At 41.5% G+C, this 26,530-nt stretch overlaps 2 protein-coding genes across 4 annotated transcripts in view; both read right to left on the reverse strand.

Moving 5' to 3' along the window:
* Nucleotides 1-4,876, reverse strand: part of CENPI (centromere protein I) — a 51,928-nt gene extending 47,052 nt beyond the window's left edge. For all 3 annotated transcript variants that reach the window (XM_057718383.1, XM_057718382.1, XM_057718384.1), the window contains exons 1-3: nucleotides 4,835-4,876; nucleotides 2,872-3,107; nucleotides 2,111-2,248 (exon numbers count right to left, since the gene is read on the reverse strand). In XM_057718383.1, the coding sequence (XP_057574366.1) occupies nucleotides 2,111-2,248; nucleotides 2,872-3,094 (361 nt within the window). In that variant the 5' untranslated portion in view covers nucleotides 3,095-3,107; nucleotides 4,835-4,876. The remainder of the gene's footprint in view (nucleotides 1-2,110; nucleotides 2,249-2,871; nucleotides 3,108-4,834) is intronic.
* Nucleotides 4,877-6,385: 1,509 nt separating this feature from the next.
* Nucleotides 6,386-18,169, reverse strand: TMEM35A (transmembrane protein 35A). The gene is made up of 2 exons (XM_057718710.1): nucleotides 17,926-18,169; nucleotides 6,386-8,188 (listed from the first exon to the last, which is right to left on the reverse strand). Exons 1-2 carry the CDS (start codon nucleotides 18,043-18,045, stop codon nucleotides 7,775-7,777), a joined length of 534 nt encoding a protein of 177 aa, XP_057574693.1. The 5' UTR covers nucleotides 18,046-18,169; the 3' UTR covers nucleotides 6,386-7,774.
* Between the last annotated feature and the right edge of the window lie 8,361 nt (nucleotides 18,170-26,530).

The raw sequence follows: 26,530 nt of genomic DNA on the forward strand, positions 1-26,530 counted from the left end.
AATTCCTACACCATCATTCTGTGGAGAAGAAAGGATGCAGTGATGGCAGGTAATGAATCACAAGAATAAAAATCTCTGCTTTCCACTCTTGTGGTTCCTTGTTTTTTACTTCTCTCTTCTCCCATACTCCCATCCCCAAACCCTTGTAAAGTTTACAACAGTCTGACCACTAACACTTTACACATGTCCCAAATTTAAAAGAATTCAATACAGACTCTGTTTTTACTTCCCAATGACTTTTTAATTACTAAAGAGTCCAAAGTCCCTCTGTACCTAATTATGACATTTCTAGCATACCTGCTTCAATATGCATTTCAACTTAGCAAAAGAGCTACATATAAAGATATAGCAGTGATGGTGGATATCATAGAAATAAATAAAAGGAGAAAAGCCATTAAGGAGGCTACATTTAATGTCACCAAATTTCAGCTTAACAGAAAAATGAAATCAGACTAGAAAGCCAGAGACTATTTTTTAAATTACTATATAGAAGTTTCTAAGTCTGAGGCATGCATTTTGAAAGACACATGCATTTATTTGCCACAAGACCTGGCAAACATCACGAAAACCTAATGATTAATTTCTGAGATATCAAAAAATAAAAAAGAAATTCCAAAATAGAAAACATCTGTACAATCTATACATGTTTTAGGGGGAAAAGGGATAGCTAGACTTGTTCTTGATAGACACTAATCAGTTAAGTATGAATTCCTAGAAATTTGTTAGAAGCAAACAATCTGAAACCACTTTTAAGAAGACCAATTTTATTAGGTCAAATTTAACTTTCTAGGAAAACGGAGAGAACTAATCAGGTAAAAATAGAGAACTAAAATACATAGAACTCATATACTGAATTTGGCTAATAATGTATTGTCACACACACACACACACACACACACACACACCCCTCCCTGCAAACATGATAGAGTATGCAAAAAGGATCACAATATGCAAGGGCTAGAAAATGGTATATAAAATATCCAATTTTGATAGTTGTCTTAATTAAAAAAAAAAAAAGTAGAAAACCCAGTAGCAGTGTGGTGCAGCAGATTTCCCCAGTTCTCACTCTGAGATTAAGCAAGTCTCTTTAACCACTCTGGGCTTCAGTTTCCTCACCTTTATAATGAGAGTGTTCAAAGGCTAAAATACTCTCTAAGTCGAAATTTGGATGAGGGTAAGGTAAAAGGGTTATTCTCAAGTAAAATGAATAATAGACAGGGCTTCCTAGGTGGCGCAGTGGTTAAGAATCCGCCTGCCAATGCAGCGGACACGGGTTCAATCCCTGCTCCAGGAACATCCCACATGCCGTGGAGCAACTAAGCCCATGCACCACAACTACTGACCCTGTGCTTTAGAGCCCGTGAGCCACAACTATTGAGCCCACGTGCTGCAACTACTGAAGTCCACGTGCCTAAAGCCCGTGCTCTGCAACAAGAGAAGCCATGGCAATGAGGAGCCCGCACACTGCAAAGAAGAGTAGCCCCCGCTCGCTGCAACTAGAGAAAGCCCGTGTGCAGCAACAAAGACCCAACACAGCCAATAAATAAATAAATTTATTTTAAAAAAAGAATAATAGACATATTATTTCTTTCTAAGAATCTCCCCCCACTGCCATTATGAATGAACTTAGAAAAGGAAGCATTTGCACAGGAAAAAAAGCATCTTGACTGACTATTAAGGCCACAGACACTGGAATGGAGATAGTTTCAACAGGGACTTGCCATAGACAAGTGAACCTAAAGGCAGTAAAGTAGACCAAGTAATCTCTTAATGTGCCTTCTAGCAACACTATTTAAATTATTATCTACCTTTCTGAAGAGAAATACTAAAAATGGTTCCCATGCATTCGGTGACAAAAACCCATTTTATTTGTAAAAATACGTGATAACTAGCCATTTTCAGCATATGCACATAGAAACTTTTGGTTCATAAGGTAGTTTGAACACAAAAAAGGCCCATTTTATTGATATAATCTTATCAGATTGGTTTTATGAAAAGAATAGGAAAAATACACAGTTCTTTAACTGCAACTGATTCCAATCAATAATTTAATTCAAAGTCTGAAAGACAAAACTAATAGCAAGCTGAAAAATGTATCCCCTTGACATACCAAACTTGCCACTGAGTGCCACATTTAATAGAATGTCGATTCCTTCTGCAGCTAACCCATTCTTCCACGCCATACTTTCCACAGTTTTCAAGTGTTTCTCCAAGGTTTTATCTTTACTCCGTGAAGTTTTAATGGGACCTGAAAGAGGAACAATATTGAATAGTGAGAATTTTAAAACTCTCTCACTCCTCAGCCTCAACAGTTACAATTAGGATACTTCAAAGGAACAGCTGTATATAAAAAATGTCTTCCTAAAAACCCTTCAAAGCCTTTAAAACCCTAGAATACTTCACAGCAAAGCAGTAAAACTGAATGCTGCCCTGGCTTCTCTGCTCTAAACTAACTAAAAGCACTGAACTTAGACTAAGCTGTTCCAAAACTAGGGCAGTGGTTCCCAAACTTTGCTGCACATTGGAATCACCTAAGAAGCCGGGGAAAAAAATCCCGATGCCCAGGTTGTATCCCATACCAGTAAAATCAGAAAGTCTAAGAGTGGATGCCAGGCACCAGTGGTTTTTAAAGATTCTCAGGACATCCCAATGTGCAACAGTTTGGAAACCACTCTTCCAGGAACACGCTTTATTGTTGTATCCCTAGTACCTAGCATACCGATATGTCATAACTGCTAAATAAATGTCCATTAAATAAACAAAAATCATGAATGAGCAAAAATATGCTCTCCTTTATAATTCATTAAGAAAAAATGTTTAGAAAAATTTTTACAGGTATAGGACTTACATAAGGAAAACAATCTGTCTTACCTTTCTCAAAGTATCTCAATGCTATTCGCAGAGTGTCTTCTGCTTGATCATCAGCATGTTCATAATCTTCCACTGGATTGTTTTGTCCATGTTTTGAGATGCTCTTTGAGTCACTTAGGTCTTCTTTTACTTTCCAGGCTGAGAGTCTAGCCTGATAGCTATTACTACCTTGTGAAATCCTTCTTGGTGCCTGAGAGTTCTTAACTTTCCTTTGAAGTGACATTACTGCACATGTTCTATACAGAAATAAGTGTCAAGTTACCATTAACCAGTAAAACCATCCCTCCCTTTTCACTCCACAAAGACATGGACCATACCTGCCTGTATTCCCCATATTTAGTACAGAGCACCTAGCATACAAGTTCACAATAAAAAAAAAAAAACTGACAGCAATCCAGGCAACAAAATCTATAGGTTAACTTTCTCAAAAAGCCCTTGACCTAAATAGAAACAGAGAGAAACAACTCTCTGAGGTCACATTCACTAGCTGAACTGGCCTTGTGAGGGGGTAAAAACAGAAAGAGTACAGGCAACATAACAAATTCTCTTAAAATACCTATATCACATAAGTGAGTCCAAAATTAATCCATCTCATGAACTCAATGTTACTTTCTCCACTCTCTCCACCCCACCGTGATTTTGCTTTTAATCTTTAATGCTGTGTACCTTGTCAGTACTAAGTTAAAGACAAACTGGTGGCCAAATCAAGGATTCTCAGAGCAGAAACATGCCCTGTTAAATCACTTATTCAATAAATAATTACTGAACATCATCTACAATATATGCTACACGCAGTTCTTTTTACCAGGGATAAAATAATAAAACAGTCAAGGTCTCTGCTCTCATGAAACATATGGGGGCGGAGTGGAGAGGAGTGTGAGACTAAATAAATAAGTAAATAATTAATAGTGAACATATACAGTGATGTGACAGAAAAGGGGTGGGGGTAAAACGCTACTTTGGAATAAGTGTTTAGAGAAAGCCTCTCTGATGTAACCTTTAGGCGGAGATTTGAATGCCAGGAGAAACAATGTTAAGAGCTGGTAGAAGGGTATTTTATGAAAAAAAAGAACAAGATATGCTACGATCTTAAAGCAACAGCTTTGTGTTAAAGAAACAGCAACACCACCAGTGGAGGGGGGTGGGCATGAAAGAGGTACAGAGTAGTGGGAGAGGAAGTCAGAAAGGCACAAAGGGACTGCTCTATTGGGGCTTGTAAGCCAGAACAAGGAGTTTGGTTTTTAAGTGTCATAGGCAACTATGGGGGAAGAGAAGAGTGTTAGAGACGGGAGTGATAACCACCTGATTTGTTTTAAGATCGATTTAGCTGCAGCGTGGAGAATAGAATGTGAGGGGTCCAGGAGTGGAAACAGACAATTAAAAGGGTCTAGCAAAAGTCCAGAAGAGATGTGACTGCAGTCTGAACCTGGCCTAAGGTGCAAATGGTAGGAAAGGTAGAAAATGATTGCATTCGTGAAATGTTTTGGAAGGAGGCTGGGCAAGGCCATAATAAAAGAATTGGATGTAGGGAAAAAGAAAGACAGGAAGCCAGAATTACTTCTAAGTTTGGGGCTTCAAATGGGAAAAATTAAGGGAATGGTCCTAATGACACTCAAGCCCACCTCCCAAGAACAGATGAGGCTGGAGCAGAAGAGCAATATGTATGTCTAACCCACTGGGAGGTTCCGGGTTCCGAATTTTTCCCTTGGGTACTACGAAAGAAGGGCGGGCGAGCAGCTTCCAGCCCTTTCCGGTGGAACTGTCCCAGCGCTCCCCAAGGACCCCCCTTTCACAGCCTGCCCTAGCAGGAAGCGAACCTGGCCGCAACGACTGACCCACTGCGCAGCTTCCTGGTCTGGAGGAAAACCCGACACCCTGTAGGACAGTCTTGCTCAGAAGTCAGGAGACTGATTCCCTTCGGTCTCGGGGCTCCCATTTTACCCGGTGTTTAAAAGTTCCTCACCTAAAACACTCCTCAGTTCCAACGCCTCTGCAGGCCAAACAACTCCCACCGGATTCAAATGAGCGGGCTCTGCCCCGCGCATGCGCTTCCGCGGGTACAAAGGGTCGGCAGGGCGGAGCCGCGCGCTCTGCTGAAGCCTGATTGGTTGGGTCACAGCTCTCTGGCGCGAGGCGGCGCGCGCGCGGGCGCTGACGCAAACCCAATTCCTCAGAGCCGCCGGCCCCACCCGCCCGACCCGGGGACGAGCTGGCTAGTGGGCGGTTGCTGCTGAAATCAGCTGATTGGCTGACGTTCCCACTGTTCTAATATTGTTTGCGCCCGTCACTGTGCGTAAAACAGAACAATTAGCGTCTTGGTTCTTGAATTTAACAAGACCAATTATAGTGATCCTTTTGCTCAGATTGACCCCAAATGTTGGGACTTTGAATCTGTAGGAAAATATGAAACTGCAAACTTCTCAATAAAGGCTGCTTCTCCCATGCTGGGCAAGAGAGTTAGGTTGAAGGATCTGAGACCTCTGACGCTGTCGCTAGGAGGTGGGGGGAAAGGACGGCTGAATTTGCCCTCCTTTTACCGAGGATGGGCATGCATACCTTCTACGGTTTGCTGGAAATGTACGTCCTAAGCCAGATATGGCATCTTCTACGTAGTCGGCCAGTCAACACCTAAAGATTCCTAACTTTGAGGAATCGATGGACCTTAAAGAAACTGGCTAAAACAGCAACAAGGTCTTAGTCTGAGACCTGAGCTTAGTCCCTAGTTTAATCTCTTACTAGAGTAGGAACTGGAGAGGAAAGATAAAAATTTAATGACTTTCACTGATTTTTCATAAACTGTAGGCAAATTTGCAATCTCGGGGAGAGATGAAGAATCAGACTAAGTTGATGTATTTGGGAAAGAGTACAGCAAAAATGATTATTTACCACATCTTACATGGTTTTCAAAGTACTTTCAAGAGCTCTAATCATGCAGGAGAACTGAGTGTTCAATATTTTCTATGATGGCTGCTCTTCCTTATCTAGTAAAACTGAACATTTCTCATCATTTTTTTTTACAGCTTTAATCATTTCATAGACTCAAAGGTAAATTGGAAAGAATTTTAAGCCTTCAATCCCCTTACTTTTGTAAATGATATTGAGGCTCTGAGTGGTAAAATAACTTGCCTAATGTGACAAGTCTGTGGCACTGAAATTTGTGCCAGTTTGTGGAACCAGTATTTATGAGAGATACTGGTTCATCTTTATTTAATATACCTGCAATTATTTCTGAAATCATTCTTCTACCTTACCTTGGCATCACCTAACGAAGCAGAACTCCCCAAACCTGGGAATTGTATTGAGATCCTAATTTTGTGGCTTTCTGTCTTCTGACATCACAAAAGTGTAAGGAAACTTAAATGAGACTGGAAAGTTGGTAAGCTCTAGTATATTAAGTTATTGTACTTCCTCTTCTCTTTATTCTCCTCCCTCATCCACTCAAAAATAAAACAGCCTGAATCCCATGATAGGACCCTTTCTTTCCAGATTTTCATGATTTGTCCAGACCATTTCCTCCAAACTTCAAAAATTTTTATTTTGAAAGAATGAGAGAAATAAGACAGAGAGGTATCAATTAACAAGAACAATGACACTGAAGAAAATACAATAACTGGTACTCCCCACACACACAACACCCCCACCCCTTTCCCCAATCCCTGGCACAACAATATTAAAACCATCAAAGCACATCTAACAAGGAGAAGCAGCAGTATGTAATTAAGAAAGCAAATTTTCATACTGCTCAATCCAACTAACCCCTATCAAATGTCCTTCCCCCAGCTAAACTCCACCCACTGGAATGATAAAGAGGTGTAGAGGAGACAACCATGGGGGTAACTTGGATCTCTGCTTACACTAGCAAAGTTCAGTGAAAATTCAAAAGGAATAGTGAACCTGTTTGGCAGGGAAACACTGGATACAGCTCCTCTGTCGAATTTTAGATGATTTAAGAGAACAGCTTGAGATTCACAGACTTCTAACAGGACTAATCCTTGCTCCCTCAACTGCAACAGTGGAGCAGCTGCCAAATCCTGTTTAGCTGCTGAGAACAGGGGAAGTGAGGCAGCTTTTGGCTTAAGAAAATCCGAAAAAGATGTCTGATAAAAAGTTTACTGTTTCAGTTTCCAACCGTGAGTAAAGGAGATTAGTAGGTTGGGCTCCAACAAAGGCAAGGTGAAACTTCCAATTTTATCACTTGAAGAATTAGATTATCTATTGACTACATATTTCCCTTATTTACTTAAACTCAATGTGGAGTATTTAATTAAACAACAATTTCAACAACTGTTAAAGTAGAGGTTAATTCATTTTACAAGTAACTCAGTGTCTCAAATTAAAGGAACTTTTCCTAAAGTGGTAGGTTTGAGTTTTGAGCTTAATCTAGTGAGGGATTCCCCCATCCCATGGGAACACATAGTTTTATACCAAGAAGTAAGTAGGATTCTCTTTATAGGAGATTTATTTTATTCTGCCTTCACTAGAATCAGTCTATAAAGGGAAGGATATCTATGCAGGATTAGTTCAAAATCAGAGCCTTCTCCTTCACACATGTGTGCGAACGAACACACACACACAGAGTAAGTAACATTTTCCCACATATAATCTCACAGTCACATGCTTGCTGGAGTCCATCTCACGAATACACTTCAAGAGTTAGCCATATACATGTACATGCAGCAAGATGTGAGAGTTGCCCCAGAGTGATTACAGGTGGTGCACATACGTCTATGTGGGGAGGTCATTATAGGGTATAGGTGTACACAAGCCAATAGGAGCATTAACTTGCAGGTTATATTTGTCCCTTTTCCCCCAAGATAAATCAAATGAAAAACACGCACTGACATCTTCCTGGGTGTCATGGAAGCAACTGCCTGGAAGGTCCACTTTTTGCTCTTCCGCTTTTCTACGACAATTTCATTTTGCCCTGAGGGGCCTTCTCATATAAGGACGGCGGCTCCTCGGTATTCCCCGCATTGCTGGCACTCCCCGCATTCCCTGGCAGCGAGGATTTCTTCTCAGAGGACCGGTCTTCGGGCTTTCGGGCAATGAGCAGGCGGCAGGTGAGCAGGATTCCGAACACCAGGGCATGCGCGTAGCGTTTGAGAGGATCACCAACTAGCTGGTGGAAGAAGAGGACAGCCAACACCAGCAAGAGCAGGAAGAAGTTGGCCACATCTTTGGGACGCCCAGGCACAAGGGTCATGACAATGCCACAGGCCACCTCAAGAGCACCAATGCTTTTGCGGAGGAGAATGGAATTGATCCCCATTTTCTTCAGCAGAGGGAGCGCTCGAACATAGCTCTTGTAAGCACGTTTCTAGAGTGGAATACCATAAGGAAATCGCTGCATTAACCATGATTTCAGCATTAGAATGAAGAAAACACAAGCAAGATTCTTCTTCCCCACCATTCCCTTTCCATACCAGCCAAGAGTGTCCTATTCTTTTTTTTTACTGTGTCCCCTAAATAAAAGCCTTGTAATTAAGGAAAAAAGCAAGCAATCTGCTGAGATCCTTGTGATTTTAACTCTACTAACAGCACCAAAGGTAAGAGAATTTGGCTTTATAGTTTAAAAAAACATTTTTTTTTTGGCCTCGCCACGTAGGCAGCATGTGGGATGCGGGATCCTAGTTCCCTAATGGGGGATCAAAGCCATGCCCCCTGCAGTGGAAGCGCCTTTTTAAAAAAACATCTGATTATAAATCATAAACAACATTAAGAATTTAAAAGAAAATTCATTAGGCCCATAAAAACTGGTACGGATTAGCCATATCCACATTTTCCAATAGGCAGCCTACCTTGTCCAAACCCAGATGCATATGAATACCAACAAAAACCAAACAAGGCGGTAAGGCCTCACTAATTTGGACTTCCCTAATTTGGGATTTGTGATAATTCAAAAAAGAGCTAAGTTGGAGTTTACTTTTGTGGAATCTTTTTTTTTTTTAAAGTGTGTGCTAAGCAAATAGAAAAATTTTAATGTAAGTAAATGTTAGCCCCTTATATAGCTTTAAAATACGGTAAGACAAAAATCATTCTTATGGTCATTGAGATAAATCCCTAGGCTTTTACAAGACACTACTTTGATTAGCCTGGTTCAAGTTCATTAACTAATGTTTTAATTCAATAAACATTTATCAAATACCTATTATGGATTATGTGATGGAGATATAGAAATGAATATGACAGGGTCAAGAAGCTCTAGGTCTAGTGAGGGGAACAGATGCATAAACAACATTATAAAGCAGCATGGTTAGTGGTATATAATAGAGTCCTGTACAAGGTCTAATTGCAGCCCAAAGGCAGATGTCATGGAACAGAGAAGGGAGGCACTGGATATACCAAAGTAATAGAATCATCCTGACCTTAGAGTAATAGATAATCATATTTTTCACTATTCAGATTGGCCCAATCCTCATTTTGTAGTAAACTGATGAGATTTTATCAAGTGTCTTTCTGGTTTTGCCCACTACTTTGTTTTTATGAAGTATCCATTAATTCATTCACTATTTATAAGTGCCTCCTTGTGCTAGGTATTGTACTCAGTACTCCAGATACAGATATCAGTCATTCAAAAGCCCTGCCTTCCTGAAGTTTGAGTTTATAAGAAGAAAAGTTATGGAAGTACATAAGTGCAATAAAGTATTATGGGTGCTGAAATAAATTATGTAGTAGGTACAGTGGAGGCACACCAGAGTGGTCAAATCTCCCTAGATGGGGACTGAGAAAAGCTAGAGTGGAATCTTAAAAGAAGAGCAGGTGTTTGCAAGATCAATAAGGGAAGGGCATCACAGGCAGAGGAAGCTGGATGAGCAAAGATCCTGAAACACAAAATAGACTGGCATGTTTCGAACACTGCCCCAGCTCAGCATAGGTTGGGGGAAGGAGGGGGAAAGGGTAAGACATGAGACAAAGAAGACAGATATGAATTAGATCATGGAGTGTTGCGCTGTGGAGCTGGACTTTATCCTATAAGCCAGGGAACAACATAATTTTCTTTTAAGGAAGGTCCCTCTGGAAGTAGCATGGAGGATGGATTGGAAGGTATATGCCTGGAAGGGAGGAGATCAGATAAGAGACCTGGACTAGAGTAATGACAGGATAGAGGGAAGGGGACAGAGTCAAAGACACTTTGAATGCAAAATCAACAGGAATTAATGTTATTGAATGTGGACACTGAGGGAAAGGCAGAAGTCAAGAATGCATCTGGAAGAAGAGGGGGATGGGGCAGGAAGGAATGAGGAAATCAATTTGGAGTTTTTTAGTTGAAGTATCTCTGAGACATCTAAGTGGAGATGTCTGGTAGGCAGCTTAGTAACAGAGGTCTGGGGTAAAGATACAGAATTGATAGTTATCAGTATGCCCAGGTAGAATGTATACAGTGGGAAAATTTGTGTGACGACATTTAAAAAATGGGAGGAGGAAGAGAGTCCACAAAATAGACAGAAGCAGGTGTGGTCAGAAAAGTAGAAGGAAAACCAGGAGAGATGGGGTCATAAGGGCCAAGAATTTTTTTTTTTTTATATTTCTTTTTTTTTTTTTTTTTTTTGGCACACGGGCTTAGTTGCTCCGCGGCATGTGGGAGCTCCGCGGCATGTGGGATCTTCCTGGAGCTGGAATCGAACCTGTGACCTCTGCATTGGCAGGCGGATCCTTAACCACTGCGCCACCTAGGAAGCCCCAGGGCCAAGAATTTTAAGAAGAGAATAGTCATGAGCACCAGATGCAAAACAAGTATTATAAGAATCAGGCAGAAAGCCAACTTGACCTGTCAGGAGCATCTGGCACTTAGAATAGTGTTCACACACTCTAGTTTGGAACAAATGTTAACTCATTTCTCTAGTGAATGTGCCTTTATTTCATGGATTAATTATCATGAGTGACACAAGATAATCCTTTATAAGTACTGTTTCAAGACCAGTGGTTTAGTAAAAAATAATAGGTCTGGATTCAAACAGGCTTGGTTTCAAATCCCATCTCTGTCATTTTCTAGTTGGGTGTCCCTGGGCAAATTATTTGCCCTCTCTGAGCCTCATTTTCCTGAGCTGGGCTGGGACTAAGATGAAGTGAGTAAGGCTATGTCTCCTGAGTGCAAAATTTAAGAAGGCACCAAAACACTCACTGATTAAGGCAAATAATATCCACAACAAACAAAACATCACAACTTTAAATAGAGGCGGGATCTGATTCTGCACTTGTACAACCCTACCTCACACCTCTTCCTAATCCTGGCCCTGTCAGATTCTGTCTTTATTTACCTTTATTCACCTCTAGTCCCTACCCTGTTCCTGAGCATATAAGGAAATACAAAGTATCAGTCGTTCTTCCTCCCTCTTCCTATTTTAGGTTAAATCAGGGATTTTCAGAGAGAAATTAGGAGAGAGGTTGACCAGTAGGCAGAGTAAAACCCTGGGCTGAACTGAGTGAGACCCATGTGGAGCAGAGCAGAGCTGAGCTGAGGGTTAGGGCATCTGGTGGTTTCCTCTCACTATTAACCTAGATGCCAGCTGCCCACTCTCTCTCCCTCTACACTCTGGTGATGGTAGCCCCTGGTGAGGGGACATGAGGGAAAGAAATCTAGACCCAAGAGTTTTCCTTAACACTTTTAAGCTAGGACCTTTTAAAATTAGCAACACAAAGCTCCCCAAGAGGCAGTTCCTTCTGACATAATGAACACCGGAAGCAGGATGAGTTTCTTACAGTCAGTTCAGAGCCAAGACTTCCAGATGCTGACTGAATGGCTTCTGGAAATGTTCCTTTTTTGCCTAGGGCTAACCACTCATTCAAGAATAGATTTTTATCTGTACTATAGTGTCATTTGTAGGCCAAATTCCAGGTCTCCATTTGCTGTAACTCCATATTACTTTTTCAGTTGTTTATCTAACCTCTTAAACTGCAGCTGTGGATATTTTTATGCAGAAGTTGCCTCTTTCCTTCTTTTCTCAAGAGGAAACTGCATGTGGATAAGCCATTTCATCAAATCTTTAGTTCAAAGCTGAGTAGGTACAGATAGCATCTATTCTCCAGGACTCCAGACAAGGAATGTTTGACTTGTTAGAGATGGAACTAAGCTTGGATGAGGCCTTGACAGTATAGGACGCCCTTTATTCTTTCTCCTGTGGAGTAGGATAGAGACATCAAAAGTATACTACTATTGCCAGCCCGAACAATGCTTGGTCCAGGCCACCTCAATTCCAACAATAGAAGGGTCACATGTCTTAAGTCTATAGTAATTAGATCTCTAAAGACTTTAATTGTTCTGACAGTAAGAATAAAGAGAGTTGACTGAGTCATTCTCCTAAAAGGCTCTTGCAATTCACTTTGTTAGGTCTGTTTGTTTTTCATTGCCCTGACCCAGACCCTGTAACCACAGTTTCCTTATAGGGGAAGGAAGCAGGAGAAAGGTTTTAGTCAAATGTTTCAAATCCCTTTAATCAAAGGCAGTCATCTAGCAGTAGCCTTGGGCCAAGCTAAGCTAAATTCCAATTTTAGTTTTGACCCTAAATTGCTTGGAGAAAATTACTACCTATTTTATTACCTCAGTTTCCCCTTTTGTAAATTAAATGAGTATTTTGGAGATTTCGTCAAAGAATCATAACGTCATAGCATCAACCAAGGGCCATGCACACCTATTTTATGATTAATGAACCACACAATTAGAAATCCATACGTTTGCAAGCCACAGTAATTATTTTAATGATAATAGCAATGATTCAGCAGGTCCATCTTTATGTATGAGACAATATGATTCAGACATGAGTCAAGGGACATCCTAGGTGGTGCAGTGGTTAAGAATTCGCCTGCCAATGCAGGGGACACGGGTTCGATCCCTGCTCCATGAAGATCCCACATGCTGCGGAGCAATTAAGCCCCTGTGCCAGAACAACAACAACAAAAAAAACAGACATGAGTCAAAAGCATATGGAGCCTTTCTTTAGTCATACTTTTTTCTTTTTATCATTTATTCTTCATAACACCCCAGGGTCCATGATCTCATATTAATTACATTAAACTTGAACAGCTCACAACTGCCTAATAATATTCATCTTAGATTACAATTAATTACCGATCTGAGCCAGCTAACAGGACAAAATGGGAACAGAGGGCAAGTGATTTGGTTCGCTTTAGTTCATTTATGCTAGTTAGGTAAAAGAAAAAAAATAATTCAACTAATATACCATATAATTCCATTTATATGAAGTTCAAAAACAGGTAAAACTAACCTATATTGTTGAAAGTCAAGATTTAACCTTGGGGAGGTAGTAATCGGAAGGGGCCATGAGAGAGGTTTCTGGGATGCTGGTCATGTTCTGTTTCTTGATATGGGTGGGTTACATAGGGGGATTCGGCAAATTCCTCAAACTGTACACTTAGGTGCACATTTCCATATGTATGTTATACTTCAATACAATTTACAGTGAAAAAAACTATATGAAAGCAGAAGAGGGCAACATATATTTTGGCTAAAAATCTCAACCTGGTTGATATCTTAGACCATAAAGGCTACGTAAAGGCTGCAAAATTTACTGTCTCAAGGAGGATTTCCCTGAATCTCTGTAGGAAAAAAAGCCATATGCGGATCATAGATCATTTCTTAAATGCAGTAAAAAGCCATCACATGTTTAACTGCCAAATATCCACGAGAATGAAAAACACTTTTTAAGCAGTTCTACTTTCCACTGTCATATAATGCCCACTAAAAAGGAAGCTGGCGAACCTGGTTCTACTAACCAAAGTGGATCCCTTCCAGATTGCATCTAAGGGGAGAAGGGTCTGACTTCCACTGTCAATCAAAAGCTGCTCTGAAACAAGCACAGCTGTTGGCCATTGAGAGGCTACAATCTCCCTGGCATAAATTCCAACGTAGTTTAACTTAGAATGGCTAGCTGTGTGAACTAAGCAAAGTCACTTCATATCTCAAGGTCAGTTACTACCTCAGAGAACAGTCTAAGCATCAGTAAATTACTATCTTATTATATAGTTGGAAAGCAATTAATAGTGTGATTGGAAGCATAAAAGATCACCTATGGACAGTAAATAAACTGTGCAAACCTATGTGGAGTATTTCCCTAGGGAAATACTGAAACCCTGGGGAAATACTGGAGGGCATTTAACCATAAATAACCAAATCATTCGAAGCAACAACAAACCTTTCCTATGAGGGGATGCAAAGAAGCGGCAGAGACTTACCCTGTCAGAGACTTGCCCTATCTTCCTCAGGGTCAAAATCCTTTGGCTTCAATGTGACAGGGGTTTTGGTGTTTTCTTACTATTCCATTCGTGGCCCTTTGTGCTTATAGGATGGAACCACAGCTACAAAGAGCTGAATACCAAATTCAGAGCAAGTCAACCATTCATATGTTAAATTGCTTAGCAGCATTTGTATGTGCTGTCTCCCAATTTCAAGTGAATTAACGAAGGCTTTTAGTCAAGGGAGTGGTCAGTCGTGTAGAATTCACGCAGGATTTAGAGTACTCTGTAATGACACTTGCTAAATTGAGGGGAGGTATGGTGTGACACATACCAAACAGGCATCCGGAAATTCTGCACAGGATCCACTGTGCATTACCCAGCAGCAAGTGTGGAGTTTTCTATATTAGCTGACTGCATAGAGTTCTGTTCACCAGGGCATAAGGAAATAGCATCTTGCTCTTTTAAATGCCTGATTTCAACCCCTTAAACTGGCCATTCAAATTAGTCAGGAAACCACTGCATAAAATAGAATCAATTATCATGACCTCAACCCAGAGCATTTCTTGAACACCTACCATATTCATACACTGTACTAGATGCTTCCATGTGTAATCTCAGTTAATATTTACAACTTCCTGTGGTAGGTATTATTATTCTCATTTTTACAGATGAGGAAACTGAGACACTAAGAGTGTCAAGTCTTGAACCCAAACCTACATGACTCAAAGCCTGTACTCTTTCCACTAATCTTTCCTGGCTTCCCCAATAAAGACAGGAAAGAAGTTCATAGTCATTTGTCTGTTTGGTTTTTAGCAGTGAGTCTCCATGGAGGGGATAACACCTAAGCATAACACTAATGACTTTAGAACAAGAAAAAAATAGTTGACAGAGAAGCAAAAAAAAATCTAAATTTGAAAAATGGGTCTCAAAGTAAAATGAAACCCCAAAATATGGGATTAGAGCAGTGGAACTGGTACCAAAAAAGGAGAAAAAATGTGCCAGATATTTTCAAGAATCGGTTGTAAGTTCTGACATCCAAAAAAGCAGTTGTGACCATTAATGACTCCCCTACTGGGAATGTTGAGTCACAGACTTGGTTTCTAATCTGCTCCAACAGAGGCTTATGCTAGGATCTTGGATAAGTCATTAAACTTGCTCTGTTTCAGTTTATCCATCAGTAAAATAAGCATAACTTTAAAAAATGAATCTACCTCATAGGGATGTTTTAAAGAACAAATAATCATAAACAACAAGAGCAACAACACCACCTTGAGATTTTGTATGAAAAGCCACTGCAGTCAATATATGATTAACTCCATTAATGCAGAGGAATCACTCCTAAATGGAAAACAGAAAATCCCAGATAATCATCCCAGCTGATCTCTGGTTGGGGTCCTGAGGGGCTGTAACCTGCTTCTAAGAGGCAAGAGATGGCTTCTGAACTGTATCATCAAGAGCTAACCAGAGAAATCTGAAGGGTAGTGACCAGCCAAGACAATGCTACAATGACTCATTCATTCATCCAGCCACTCAACAAATATAAATTGAGCACCTTCTTTGTACTAGAACTGAATTGTGCCCACTTCTTATGGGTTCATCAATAAAGCTGGGCCGGCCCAGGGACTATGCAGTGGGCCCTATGCCAGAAAGCCATCTCTAGCCTGGGGCCCAATGCTCAATGCAGGAGGGGACCCTCGAAAAGGGCAGTCTGAAAATCCTCCTCAAGCTTCATACTACTGTGAAGTTTTCCTCCCAGCTAGATATAGTTCTTCCATTGCCTCCAGATGCCCCTGAGCACAGAAGCACAGAATTGTGCATACACACACACACACACACAATGGTTCTGTACTGCTGTATTAGATTATACCTATTCAAATATATTCCTTTGTATGATGTGGAATCTTCATATATTTCTTCTGCCTTTCATTAGACTGTAATGGACAGCTCCACGCCCTATGGAGAAACCTACTGTAAACCCATTTGTGCCTGGTCCTTCACGTGAGCTCCTGCCAAGCTGATAGGAAGCTTCCCGGTGACTCCATCTTAGTTGGATTGCCTGCAGAACCTAACACTGTACTTAGGGTGCAGCTTGGGCAGCCTCTAAAGCGGCTGAGCAGGGTCTGGGGAGACAGGGAGTATACTGAAGAAGGGTACTATGTCCCTAAGGAAAGTGAAAGCTTAAATATACCTAAGGCACACACACACATATAAATGTATGTATATATGAAAAAGAAAGAAAAGCAAGAGCATATGCATTATTTATGATCTAACGCCAAACTACTGCTGCCAAGACAAAAATATAGAGGCAATTCCCTTCCACCCTTTCCCTCTGCCTCTGGTGGCTTCTGCTACCCCACTTCCCCTCCCCTCCCCAATGCAGGCTGCCTTGGATACTCATTTTGACCTGATTTCAATTCCATCTGGTCAAATGTTCTGGGAGGAGGGAAAGGGAGAAGGAGAAATACATTAGGATTTGCAACTGGGGCTAGACCTTGGCTCTTGAGTCCCAGCCACCATCCCTGAAACCTAGATGATCCTGTGGTGAGAGAGACCTGGGAAACATCAGCTCAAACCCTGAGACAGAAGCCAGAGCTGCCTGCAAACATTTCTAAGCATCTACAATTTGCCAGACTCCATCCATTTGCAGCTCACGTTGAGGGGCTCTGGAAGGCTCTGCAGTGAGCTCCAGGAGAGCTATTTATTCCTGTCAACTGTCAATGTGTGGGGCTATTCCTCCTTGCTTTAGCCCTAATCTCCCCGGGGAGTCCCTCTTGCCTTTTTCTCTCTCCCTCCTGTTCCTCCCCTAAGCTCTTTTCCTTCTTGACCTTGAGAGCCCATTACTGGCAGTCTGGCAAAAGCAGTGAGAAGCAGGTTCTCTTCAGCTGGGGCGGGGAAATGAAGAGGTAAAGTGACAGGGGAAGAAGCGAGAGCGAAAGTGCTGGAAACATCCCCTTCCATCTCCTCTTACTCCACAGCATAGGAGCAAGTTGTCTTCACGCCCAACTAGGGAGAGCAGCCCAGCCCCCAAGTTGCAGAGGAGGTGTTTTGGCCAGTCACCTTCAGGTGATTCCAACTCTGCAGAGGGGAAAACCTGCAGAGGGCCTGGCCCTGGGCATCCACAGGAGGCAAGGTGGGGATTACGGACTATTTTGCAGGAGAGGAAAAGCAGACTTTGCAGATTTTGCAGATTAGCCCATAAACAAAACAAAATGAAACAAAACATCCAGCTCTCCCTTGAGAGAAGGGGAAGAAGCAGGCTCTCGGTGACCTTTATTTGGGCCAAGTCGGCTTTGTCTCAAGCATATAGACACTCGCCCAGGCAGCTAGGGGAATACCATCAGCTCTCCGCCTGGGATGAGGAATACCTTCCCCGCCCCCTAAAAATTGCTTGTTTTAGTAGCCCATTTACCTTCGGCTCTTTCCTTCTTCCCTTCTGTTCTTCCCCCAAGATAAATAAACTCTCCAGCTTGCTAAACTCTTAGCTCCCAGGGAAGGAATCAGACTTGCAGACTGGCTGCCCGGACTTTGGGTGTGCTGGAAGGAGGGACGGGCTCCTGCCAATGACAGGTGTTACGCAGGTCTCAGCCCTCCGGTTTACTTGCGGGTGGGGGGGTACTCGCCGGGCAACCCCTCCCCCAACTGGCATTCAGTGGCTCCGGAACAGTTGCTCCCGGCATAGCCCACAAATGAAATCGCTCTCGTCCAGCTGCTCCTTCCCAGCTGCAAAGTTGTTGGGGAGAAGGGAGGGTCCGGGGTGGGGGTAGGGGTGAAAGGGCTGGGACCATGGACCGGGAAGGAAAGAAGGGGAGAGGTCCTCCCCATCCCTTGGGGGTGCGCTCATCACCCGTTTGCTTCACTTACCATCTCACTGTAGGCATCCTTGCTGAGCCTGGGGGTCAACTTGATAGTCCCCATGAAAACAAAGAAGAGTCCCAGGGCCACTGAGAGGGCCACGACGGTTACGGTTCTAGGGGATGCCATGGGGTCACCAAGGCAGGTCCCGACTAATCCTTCTGCTTTTCACACCCTGTCTGTCTAAGGCGCAGGCACTTAGCACAGAGAGAGCTAGAGGGACGCTGCGGAGGCAGCAGGCAGCTAGAATGACAAAGGGAGAGGAGGGAGCTCGAGGGAAAAATTGAGAGATCGAGATTCAACCTCTCTCACTACAACAATCGCTGGGTCCTAATGCCCTACGCTTGCTCCTCGCTGACAAAAAGCACAGTCTCAAAATTAAATGAAGTCCTAAACTGAGGTGGAAACTTCAAATCTTAAATGGGGGAAAAGGTAGGTTATGCTTCGAGTTCAGTCCCTGGGCTGCCTCTGCAATGAGGAATTAAGGAAGACCTTTCCATCACTTCCCACCAGGAGTGCTTTTTATCTCTCAAGTCGTTTAATTACTTACTCCCCTATTCCAACCTCTCTCCTTCTCTCCCCTTTTCCGCTCCCTCAGTGAAAACATTAGTCCTCAGAGTTGCTGGTTTCTGCAGTTGGTAACACTCGAGGATAAATCTGCAAAGTTGTCAGGCTTGATTGCTGCCAAAGAAGGGTTTATCTTCCTCTTCCTCCAAAACCTTTCATAGCTCCCATTGCCCAGTGGTTAACTCCAGAGTTTTAAATATAGCATTGAAGGCCCTCCACATTTTGACCTCTGCCGCTCTTTGGAGGTTTATTTTCCAATAATTCCCACCGCCACCCTTCATCTCCTATCTACTCATGGTCCCATCCAACCTGAGATTTCCCACCTCCCCTACATTCCCTTTCCCTGCTCTGTTACTCTTCATTAGCATTCAGCCTTCTCTTCAATGTCACCTCCTTTGCCTTCCCTGATCCACTCCCAGCTGGGTATGATTTCTCCCTCCTGATTTCCTGTGATAGTAACCAATATTTATTGATCATTTACTAAGTGCTAGACACAGCGCTTGACTTGTGTTAACTAATTTCATCTTAACAGCAAGACTGTGAGCTAGATATGAGTTCCCATTTTATGGATGGGAAGTTAAGTAACTTGCCCAGGAGTATATGCCAGTAAATGGAGAAACAGAATTCAAACCTGGGCTGTCATTTCCAGAGCCCAGGTTCTTATCCGTTGCTCTACTGCCTCTCTGTATAATATTTTGCATCATAAATATGGCACTTACTTGATAGTGCTGAGCATTGTAATTACACAATGCTCCCCCCCACACACACACATACCCCTTTTTGAGAGGCAGAGTTCATTAAGAGAGAGAGAACAGGTCTGGAGTCAGACCCAGAAGGTCCAGTGTTTCAGTCCCAGCTCTGCCACGAACTCTGTGAACTTGGATATGTCGCTTAACTAATCTGAGCCTCCATTTCCACATTTATAAAATGGGAATAAAAATTCTGCCTCAAAGGTTTGTTGTAAGAATTCCATGTTAGTAAATTGCCTAGCACAGTGTCTAACATAATGATACCTCAATGGAAGTGGTTTTCTTTTTGCTTCCTCTCCCTTCCCAATCCACTCCACAACTCGTTTAGATTATAAGCATTTAAAAGGGAGGAAAGGGATTTCCTAGGTGGCGCAGTGGTTGAGAATCCGCTTGCCAATTCAGGGGACACGGGTCTGATCCCTGGTCTGGGAGGATCCCACATGCCGCACAGCGACTAGGCCTGTGTGCCACCACTATTGAGCCTTGTGCTGCAGCTACTGAAGCGTACGTGCCTAGAGCTGGTGCTCTACAACAAGAGAGGCCACTGCAATGAGGAGCCCATGCACCACAATGAGGAGTAGCCCCTGCTTGCCACAACTAGAGAAAGCCCACATGCAGCATCGGAGACCCAAAGCAGCAAATAAATAAATAAATAAATTTAAAAAAAATAAAAATAAAATAAAAGGGAGGAACAACTTCTGTATACCCCCCTCAGTACCTAGAACAACCCTGTTGTGCACCAGATTCTAATATATCTTGATTGGGAAAAATTTGATGAATTTAAATGCAAATATCCTGGAGAGTGGTAACACTAAGATTTAGCAATCATTTATATCTTATAGTGGAAGCATTTCAGACTCTTTTCTGATTATGATTCAGCCTATAAATTAGTGAGTCACAAGGTGCATACAAGTGAGTTAGGCATTGTAGGAATACACAGGTAAATGAAGACCATGCTCCCAATGGGTTTGTTGCATGGTAGAGAATAGGATTTGTTAGAGAGGAGAAATTTTCTTCATACGTAAAAGAAAGACTGGAAAGAATAAACCAAAATGAAATGTTTGTCTTTATAATTTGTTTTCCAAATGTCCTACGTTGGATATGGGAGTGAAATGAGTACTTAGGGAAGCACATTCATATAGTTAAGCAACTGATCAAAATATGTATATGCTATTTTCCTTTCAAATTACATCATAATGGGAATGACACAATTATGAAAATGTATAAAATACTGAATAATAAATAATATAAGGAAAAATTAACTCATGATCCCAGTGTGCAGAGATAAACATTCTTAATATTTTGATGGGTCAATATTTTAATTGACCTTTTTCTTAAATACCTCTCTATGTACAAAATATATATAAATTAGTTTTTCAAAATTTGATCCTACTATAGAGTCAGTTTTATGCCCTGCTTTTTTTTCACTTATCATTTTTTCTGTATCATTAGGCTGTCTTCAAAAACACAGTCTTTTAAAAATGATTGTATAATGCTTTAGCATCGTTTGAATGTACTATAATTCATTTAACTATTGTCCAATTGCTAGATATTGATGTTGTTTCCATGGTTTTTCCTTCTGCATATCCCTGTACGTTAGTCTTTGTCTGAATTCTTGAATTTTTCCTTAGGATAAATTCCTAGAAGGTGAATAGTTCAAAATTATGAATTTTTCATATATACATATGCCTATATATACAAATTTAATAACTAACATTTACGTATCACTTAGAGGATGCCAGACACTATGCTAAGTAACTTACACGTATTGTGAGATTAGTATTATTAATTCTCTCCATTTTGTGAATGAGAAAACTGAGCCAGGAGGGAAGCAGCTCCCCAAGTCCAAAACAGGCGGCAGCCTATTGGGGTACTCAAACTTCTGTTGTTCCTCAATTTGCTGCTGCTGCTCCTCTAATTCATTTAGAAGATATGAATATTTAAAAGACTCTTGATACACATTACTAAAGTGCTTTCCAGAAAAAAAAGTTACCCTCTGATCAGCAGCATAGAAATATACATGCATCAGCACATCAGATCTGCATTGAGTGTATCAGTGTGTTTTTCATCTTCACTAATTTCATCATTTAGAATTTTGTATTTCGTAGATTATTAGTGTGTTAGAACATTTTTTAATATATTTATTGGTTGTATGTGTATCTTCTCTTTATGTTCTTTTCCACTTCTATTTTGTGTGTTAATGGGTTTTGATTGATTCATAAGATCTTTATGACATCGATCATATTTAAAAAATTTTTCCAATTTGTGTTTGTCAATAAATGTGATGGAGTCAAGTCCAGCAATATTTTCATGATTTTTTTCATTGGTTTTATGCTTAGAAAATTCTTTCCAGTCTCAAGATTAAACAGTTGCCTATATTTTCTTAAAGCAGTTCTTTCTTTTTTTAAAAAGTAAGGCAATCTCAATTTTTTAATTAATTTATTTATTTTTGGCTGTGTTGGGTCTTTGTTGCTGCGCAGGGTTTCTCTAGTTGTGGTGAGTGGGGGCTACTCTTCATTGCGGTGCACAGGCTTCTCATTGCAGTGGTTCCTCTTGTTGCAGAGCACGGGCTCTAGGCACGCAGGCTTCAGTTATGGCTCGCGGGCTCTAGAGTACAGGCTCAGTAGTTGTGGCACGTGGGCTTAGTTGCTCCGCGACATGTGAGGTCTTCCCAGACCAGGGGTTGAACCCATGTCCCCTGCACTGGCAGGCGGATTCTTAACTACTTCCCCACCAGGGAAGTCCCTATTCTTTCATCTTTTTTTTACATTTAATATTGTTGACTAAATCCATCCTCATTGGTCTGTGATGCTTCTTTTATTGTATATCAGGTTCTTGTCTTTTTCTAGGGCAGTCTCACGGCTTTCTGTTCAGTCCTGATTTGTTTGTTGACTTGTGACAGTACTACGTTTTAAATATTATAACTTATGTATACATTTTAATATCTTATAACCCAAGTCTCCCATCACTATTATTCTTTTTCTAAAATTTCCTTGCCATTCGCCCCTATTTAAAGTTTTAGGTGAACTTTAGCATCACTTTATCAAGGTAAAATAACTTTGAATTTTGACTGGATTGAATTAAACATGTAATTAATTTTAAAAATTATCTTACAAAATTTAGCTTTTCCATCCAGAAATATGGCATCAATTTCCATTTATTCAAATCCCAGTTGCTGAGAGATGTACAAATATCTTTGTTTTCTTTGTGTAGAGACTATACATTAAAAAAAATTTATTCCTATGGATTTTATGCTCTTTTCTTTTTTTTGTCATATGAATGGATTTTTTTTCTCCGTTATATCTTCTAACTGGTTGTTGCTGACTTACAGGGAAACTATTGACTGGTGTTCAGCCATTCTGCTGAACTCTTTTCTGAACTCTCTTGTTAAATCTATGAGTGTTCCAATTGATTCCCTTGGGTGGTCTCTGGAGAGACAACTGGATCAGCTGCAAATAATAATGATTTTCGTCTCCCTTCCAATAGTTATGCCTGGTTTCTTTTTCACATCTTACTGCATTAGCTACAGGCCAGCTTCTAACATTTGCCTGGCCTGGGGCAAGAGTACAAATGGAGGCCCACTTACCACATGTCAAGGAACCATGAATTGGAACACAAAAAGAAGCACGAAAGCCAATGCTTATTACTACTGGGAAACAATCATCGTTATGAAAGAAACTATTGCTATTGAGAGAGGAAGCACTTGACAAGTTAATTTGTCTTTTCTCTTACTAAGCACTTCTGCTGCTCAGATTCTCCCTGTACACCAAAGCAATGTTTGACATCAGCAGCAGCATAACTCACATCATGGCATTTGGATACTTTTGCCTTTTGTTTCAAGTTAGTAAAGAGCTATCATTTATTGAGGGCTTACCACGTGTCAAATGCCATTCTAAATGCTTTACATACATAATCTTATTCATTCCTTATAGTAACCCTAAAAAGTAGGAACTATCATTGTTAGGCTTTAAGTAACTTCCTCAAAGTCACATGCCTGTTTGTCCCTGAGCTGGTATTTAAAATCCAGGTAGGTCTGAAACCAAAAGTTCATTTTGTTAATAACTACGTTATACTAACTTCTATCATTTATCATAATGTTGGCTCTTGGTTGAAATGGATATTCTTTCTTTCTTTCTTTAATTTATTTATTGGCTGCGTTGGGTCTTCGTTGCTGCACACGGGCTTTCTCTAGTTGCTGAGAGCGGGGCTACTCTTCTTTGTGGTGTGCAGGCTCCTCACTGTAGTGGCCTCTCCTGTTGCGGAGCATGGGCCCCAGTTGCATGGGCTTCAATAGTTGTGGCACATGGGCTCAGTAGTTGTGGCTCACGGGCTCTAGAGCACAGGCTCAACAGCCGTGGTGCATGGGCCCAGTTGCTCCATAGCATGTGGAAGCCTCCCAGGGCAGGGCCCGAACCCACGTCCCCTGCATTGACAGGCGGATTCTTTACCACTGCGCCACCTAGGAAGTCCCGGATATTCTTTATCTTTACTTGGCTCTGGAAGGGAAATAGAATACTAGATTTTTCAACTTGAACTTGAAACTGAGCTGAGATCCTATACCTGCTTCCTGCAAAGAGGTGGCCCTCTTTGTTGTCTCTTAGGGCCTGAGAAATTCTGTTCTTGGTCCATCTCATTCTTTACATCCTACCGCTTAAATATTTGTAGATTTTTGCTTCAACTGTAGAGGTCTCAGGATGGTGACTGCCCAAGGGATCACAAACTCACATGCCTGCAGACGGTGAAGAGTTAACATAAATGTGTCAATAGGTGAGACATTAGACAACAGAACTGTGTTATTTTGTATTGTGACCCCTGAATGCTCTGGAAATTCTGGGGTAACTGCTAATGAGGCCACCAGTTACAGCACAGATCATTGCACATTCTTTTGGTGGTTCTCAAAGTGTGGGCTGAGAACCCCAGGTGGTCTGTTATTTCCTTGAGTTATTTTGTGGACTGATCTCTTAGAGTATCAATGTTACTTTGTTTCTGGTTTGCTTTTACTTGTGTCTTATCCAAAGAAGCATCATTTCCCCTATTGGTTATGGGAGAGGTTTGTTGTGATGTACAGTAGATGTTCTGCAGAGTCATTTGCCTTGTAATATCAGTCCTGATTGAAAGACTGTGAGATCCATCGCAGAGTGGGTACAACACCCACATCTCCCATGGGGTCATGACCTGAGGACCTGCTCTGTAGGCTGAAGTGGGATGCCTTAATTTTATCACTGGCTACCATCTAGGGAGCGATCACTCTGTGCTAGGCACTGTATCATTATAGTGCATTATGTCCACCAGCCTATTCAATCCTCCAGACAGCCCTATGAAACAAGTCCAGTGGGTTCAATTATTATGCCAGTTTTTACAGACAGAAGAAATTGAGGCTCAGAGAGGTTAGGCCATCTTTTCCTAAGTGGCAGAGCTAGGAATGGAGTCTACCTCTCAGCAGAGCCTATGTTTTTGGATCATTATTGGTCTTTAAACGTGGCTAGCATTAGAATCACCTGGAATGTGTTTTTAATGCATATTAGTGGGGCCCATCTGCAGAGACTCTGATTTAATTGGCCTGGGGTGGGGTCCCCAGCACTGGTATTTTTACAAAGCTGTCCAAGTGATTCTAACGTGCAGCTACACCAATGAACACTGCACCCTGCTGCCTCGAAACTCAGCAGCCTCAGCTGTATCTCAGGAAACTACAAGGCATGTGGTAGAAAAAGTGAAAAGAGAAATAAGGTTATGGTGGGGTGAGTGTTGGTCAACCTGTGCCTCTCTCTGTCTACGGTAGGCAACATATGTTCTTTATAAGGTAGGTGTGAACAGCCAGCTCTGAGGAGAGCTTGCACGGTAATGGCTCTTCCCTTGGCTTCGCAAGTGGTGCTAATCGAGACCCTCACAGCCTCACACTAAATGTGTGAGTTATATCAAAATCCCAACTGACAGGCTGGCAAATACTGTGCTTCAATTTTAACTCTTCAGGTTACTTCCAAAGGAGAACCAAGATCACACGGTACATGGCAGCAGGTTTTTATAGCTGTCAAGACTAAGTTTGAAACTGAACCCAACCTGGGATATGTCCAGCTCTTTCCAGAAATATTGTATTCTATGAGGGCATCCTATGCACTGTGATCTCCCGCAGGGTGGGGTCTCTAGCCACTTGTCTGGTCTTCCTAGAGAGGCAGAGGTAGTGACGGAAACCTGCAGATCAGAACATCCCCAGGATCCCTGAGCACTGAGCCATGAGAAGAGCACAAGCCCTCTGTGCTTCATTTCAGCTGAAGGCTCTTCTGCTCTTGACCAGAGGCAGTAGAGTACAGAACGCAAGTCCTCTGCTGCAGTAGCATCAGCATCACTTGGGGACTTGTTAGAAATGCAAATTCTCCGGCCCTGCCCCAGACCTACTGAATCAGAATCTCTGGAGATGGGACCCAGCAGTCTGTGTTTTAAGGAGCCCTCCAGGGAATTTTGATGCATGCTAAAATTTGAGACCCACTGGCCAAAAGTTAAAAGATTAAAAGTGGAGATGTGGCATCAGACAGCTGAATTCAGGTTCTGGTTCCATCATTTACTGTGTTACCTTGGGCAAGTTTTTGATCCTTCTCTAAGTCTCAGTTATTGCATCTGTAAAATACAGCTGCCAGTTTTCTTATGTGTAAAATAGGTACTTACATGGAATAATGCACATAGAACACAGAGAACAGTGGGAGTCACAAAGTAAGGATTCAATAAATGTTGGATACTCATTATTATTATTATATTGGCTGTTCTGGATAATCAGCTTTCATTTCCAACGTAATTGAGTTCCTCTGGAAAAGATCCTAATTATAAGATCAGAAACCAGATAGTGTATCTTAAACAACTCAGTGGGAATGGGGCAGAGAGTATTTCATTTCATCTACCAGTTTCTTTACAGAATCATGGAACATAAAGGTGGGGGCATGCCTAAAAGCAGTTGTTCTACCATTCCATCCAATCTAATAATGGCTCTTAAAAGAAATCCAGGTGTATAGCATCAGGAAAGAAAGTAGAGATGAGTGTCTTCATTACTGAGGGTTTGCTGAGGATGGTGATTTGTAAAGAATTGAAATTTTAGCCTCCAGATAGTTTGTAGAATTTGTGCCCTTGGTGCTGAGTCCCAAGCATGAAGCCAAGGTTCATGTACTGATGGCATTCCAATGTAGACCAGGACATGGGATAGGTGTCCCCATGTTATTTCTCTACATCTAGCTCTGAGGGATGTCTGTCAGTGCTGGAATGCTATTGATATTGAATTGCAAATTTCAACACTATACAAAGCAAAGAGTTGA

Source organism: Hippopotamus amphibius, chromosome X (genome assembly GCF_030028045.1).
Source record: "Hippopotamus amphibius kiboko isolate mHipAmp2 chromosome X, mHipAmp2.hap2, whole genome shotgun sequence".
NCBI classification, from domain to species: Eukaryota; Metazoa; Chordata; class Mammalia; order Artiodactyla; family Hippopotamidae; genus Hippopotamus; species Hippopotamus amphibius.

Coding starts and splice junctions, on each gene's coding strand:
- TMEM35A (XM_057718710.1), bottom strand. CDS start 18,045: ATGGCATCCCCTAGAACCGTAACCGTCGTGGCCCTCTCAGTGGCCCTG. Junction 8,189..17,925: donor AGGATGCCTACAGTGAGATG/GTAAGTGAAGCA, acceptor ATTCCACTCTAG/AAACGTGCTTACAAGAGCTA.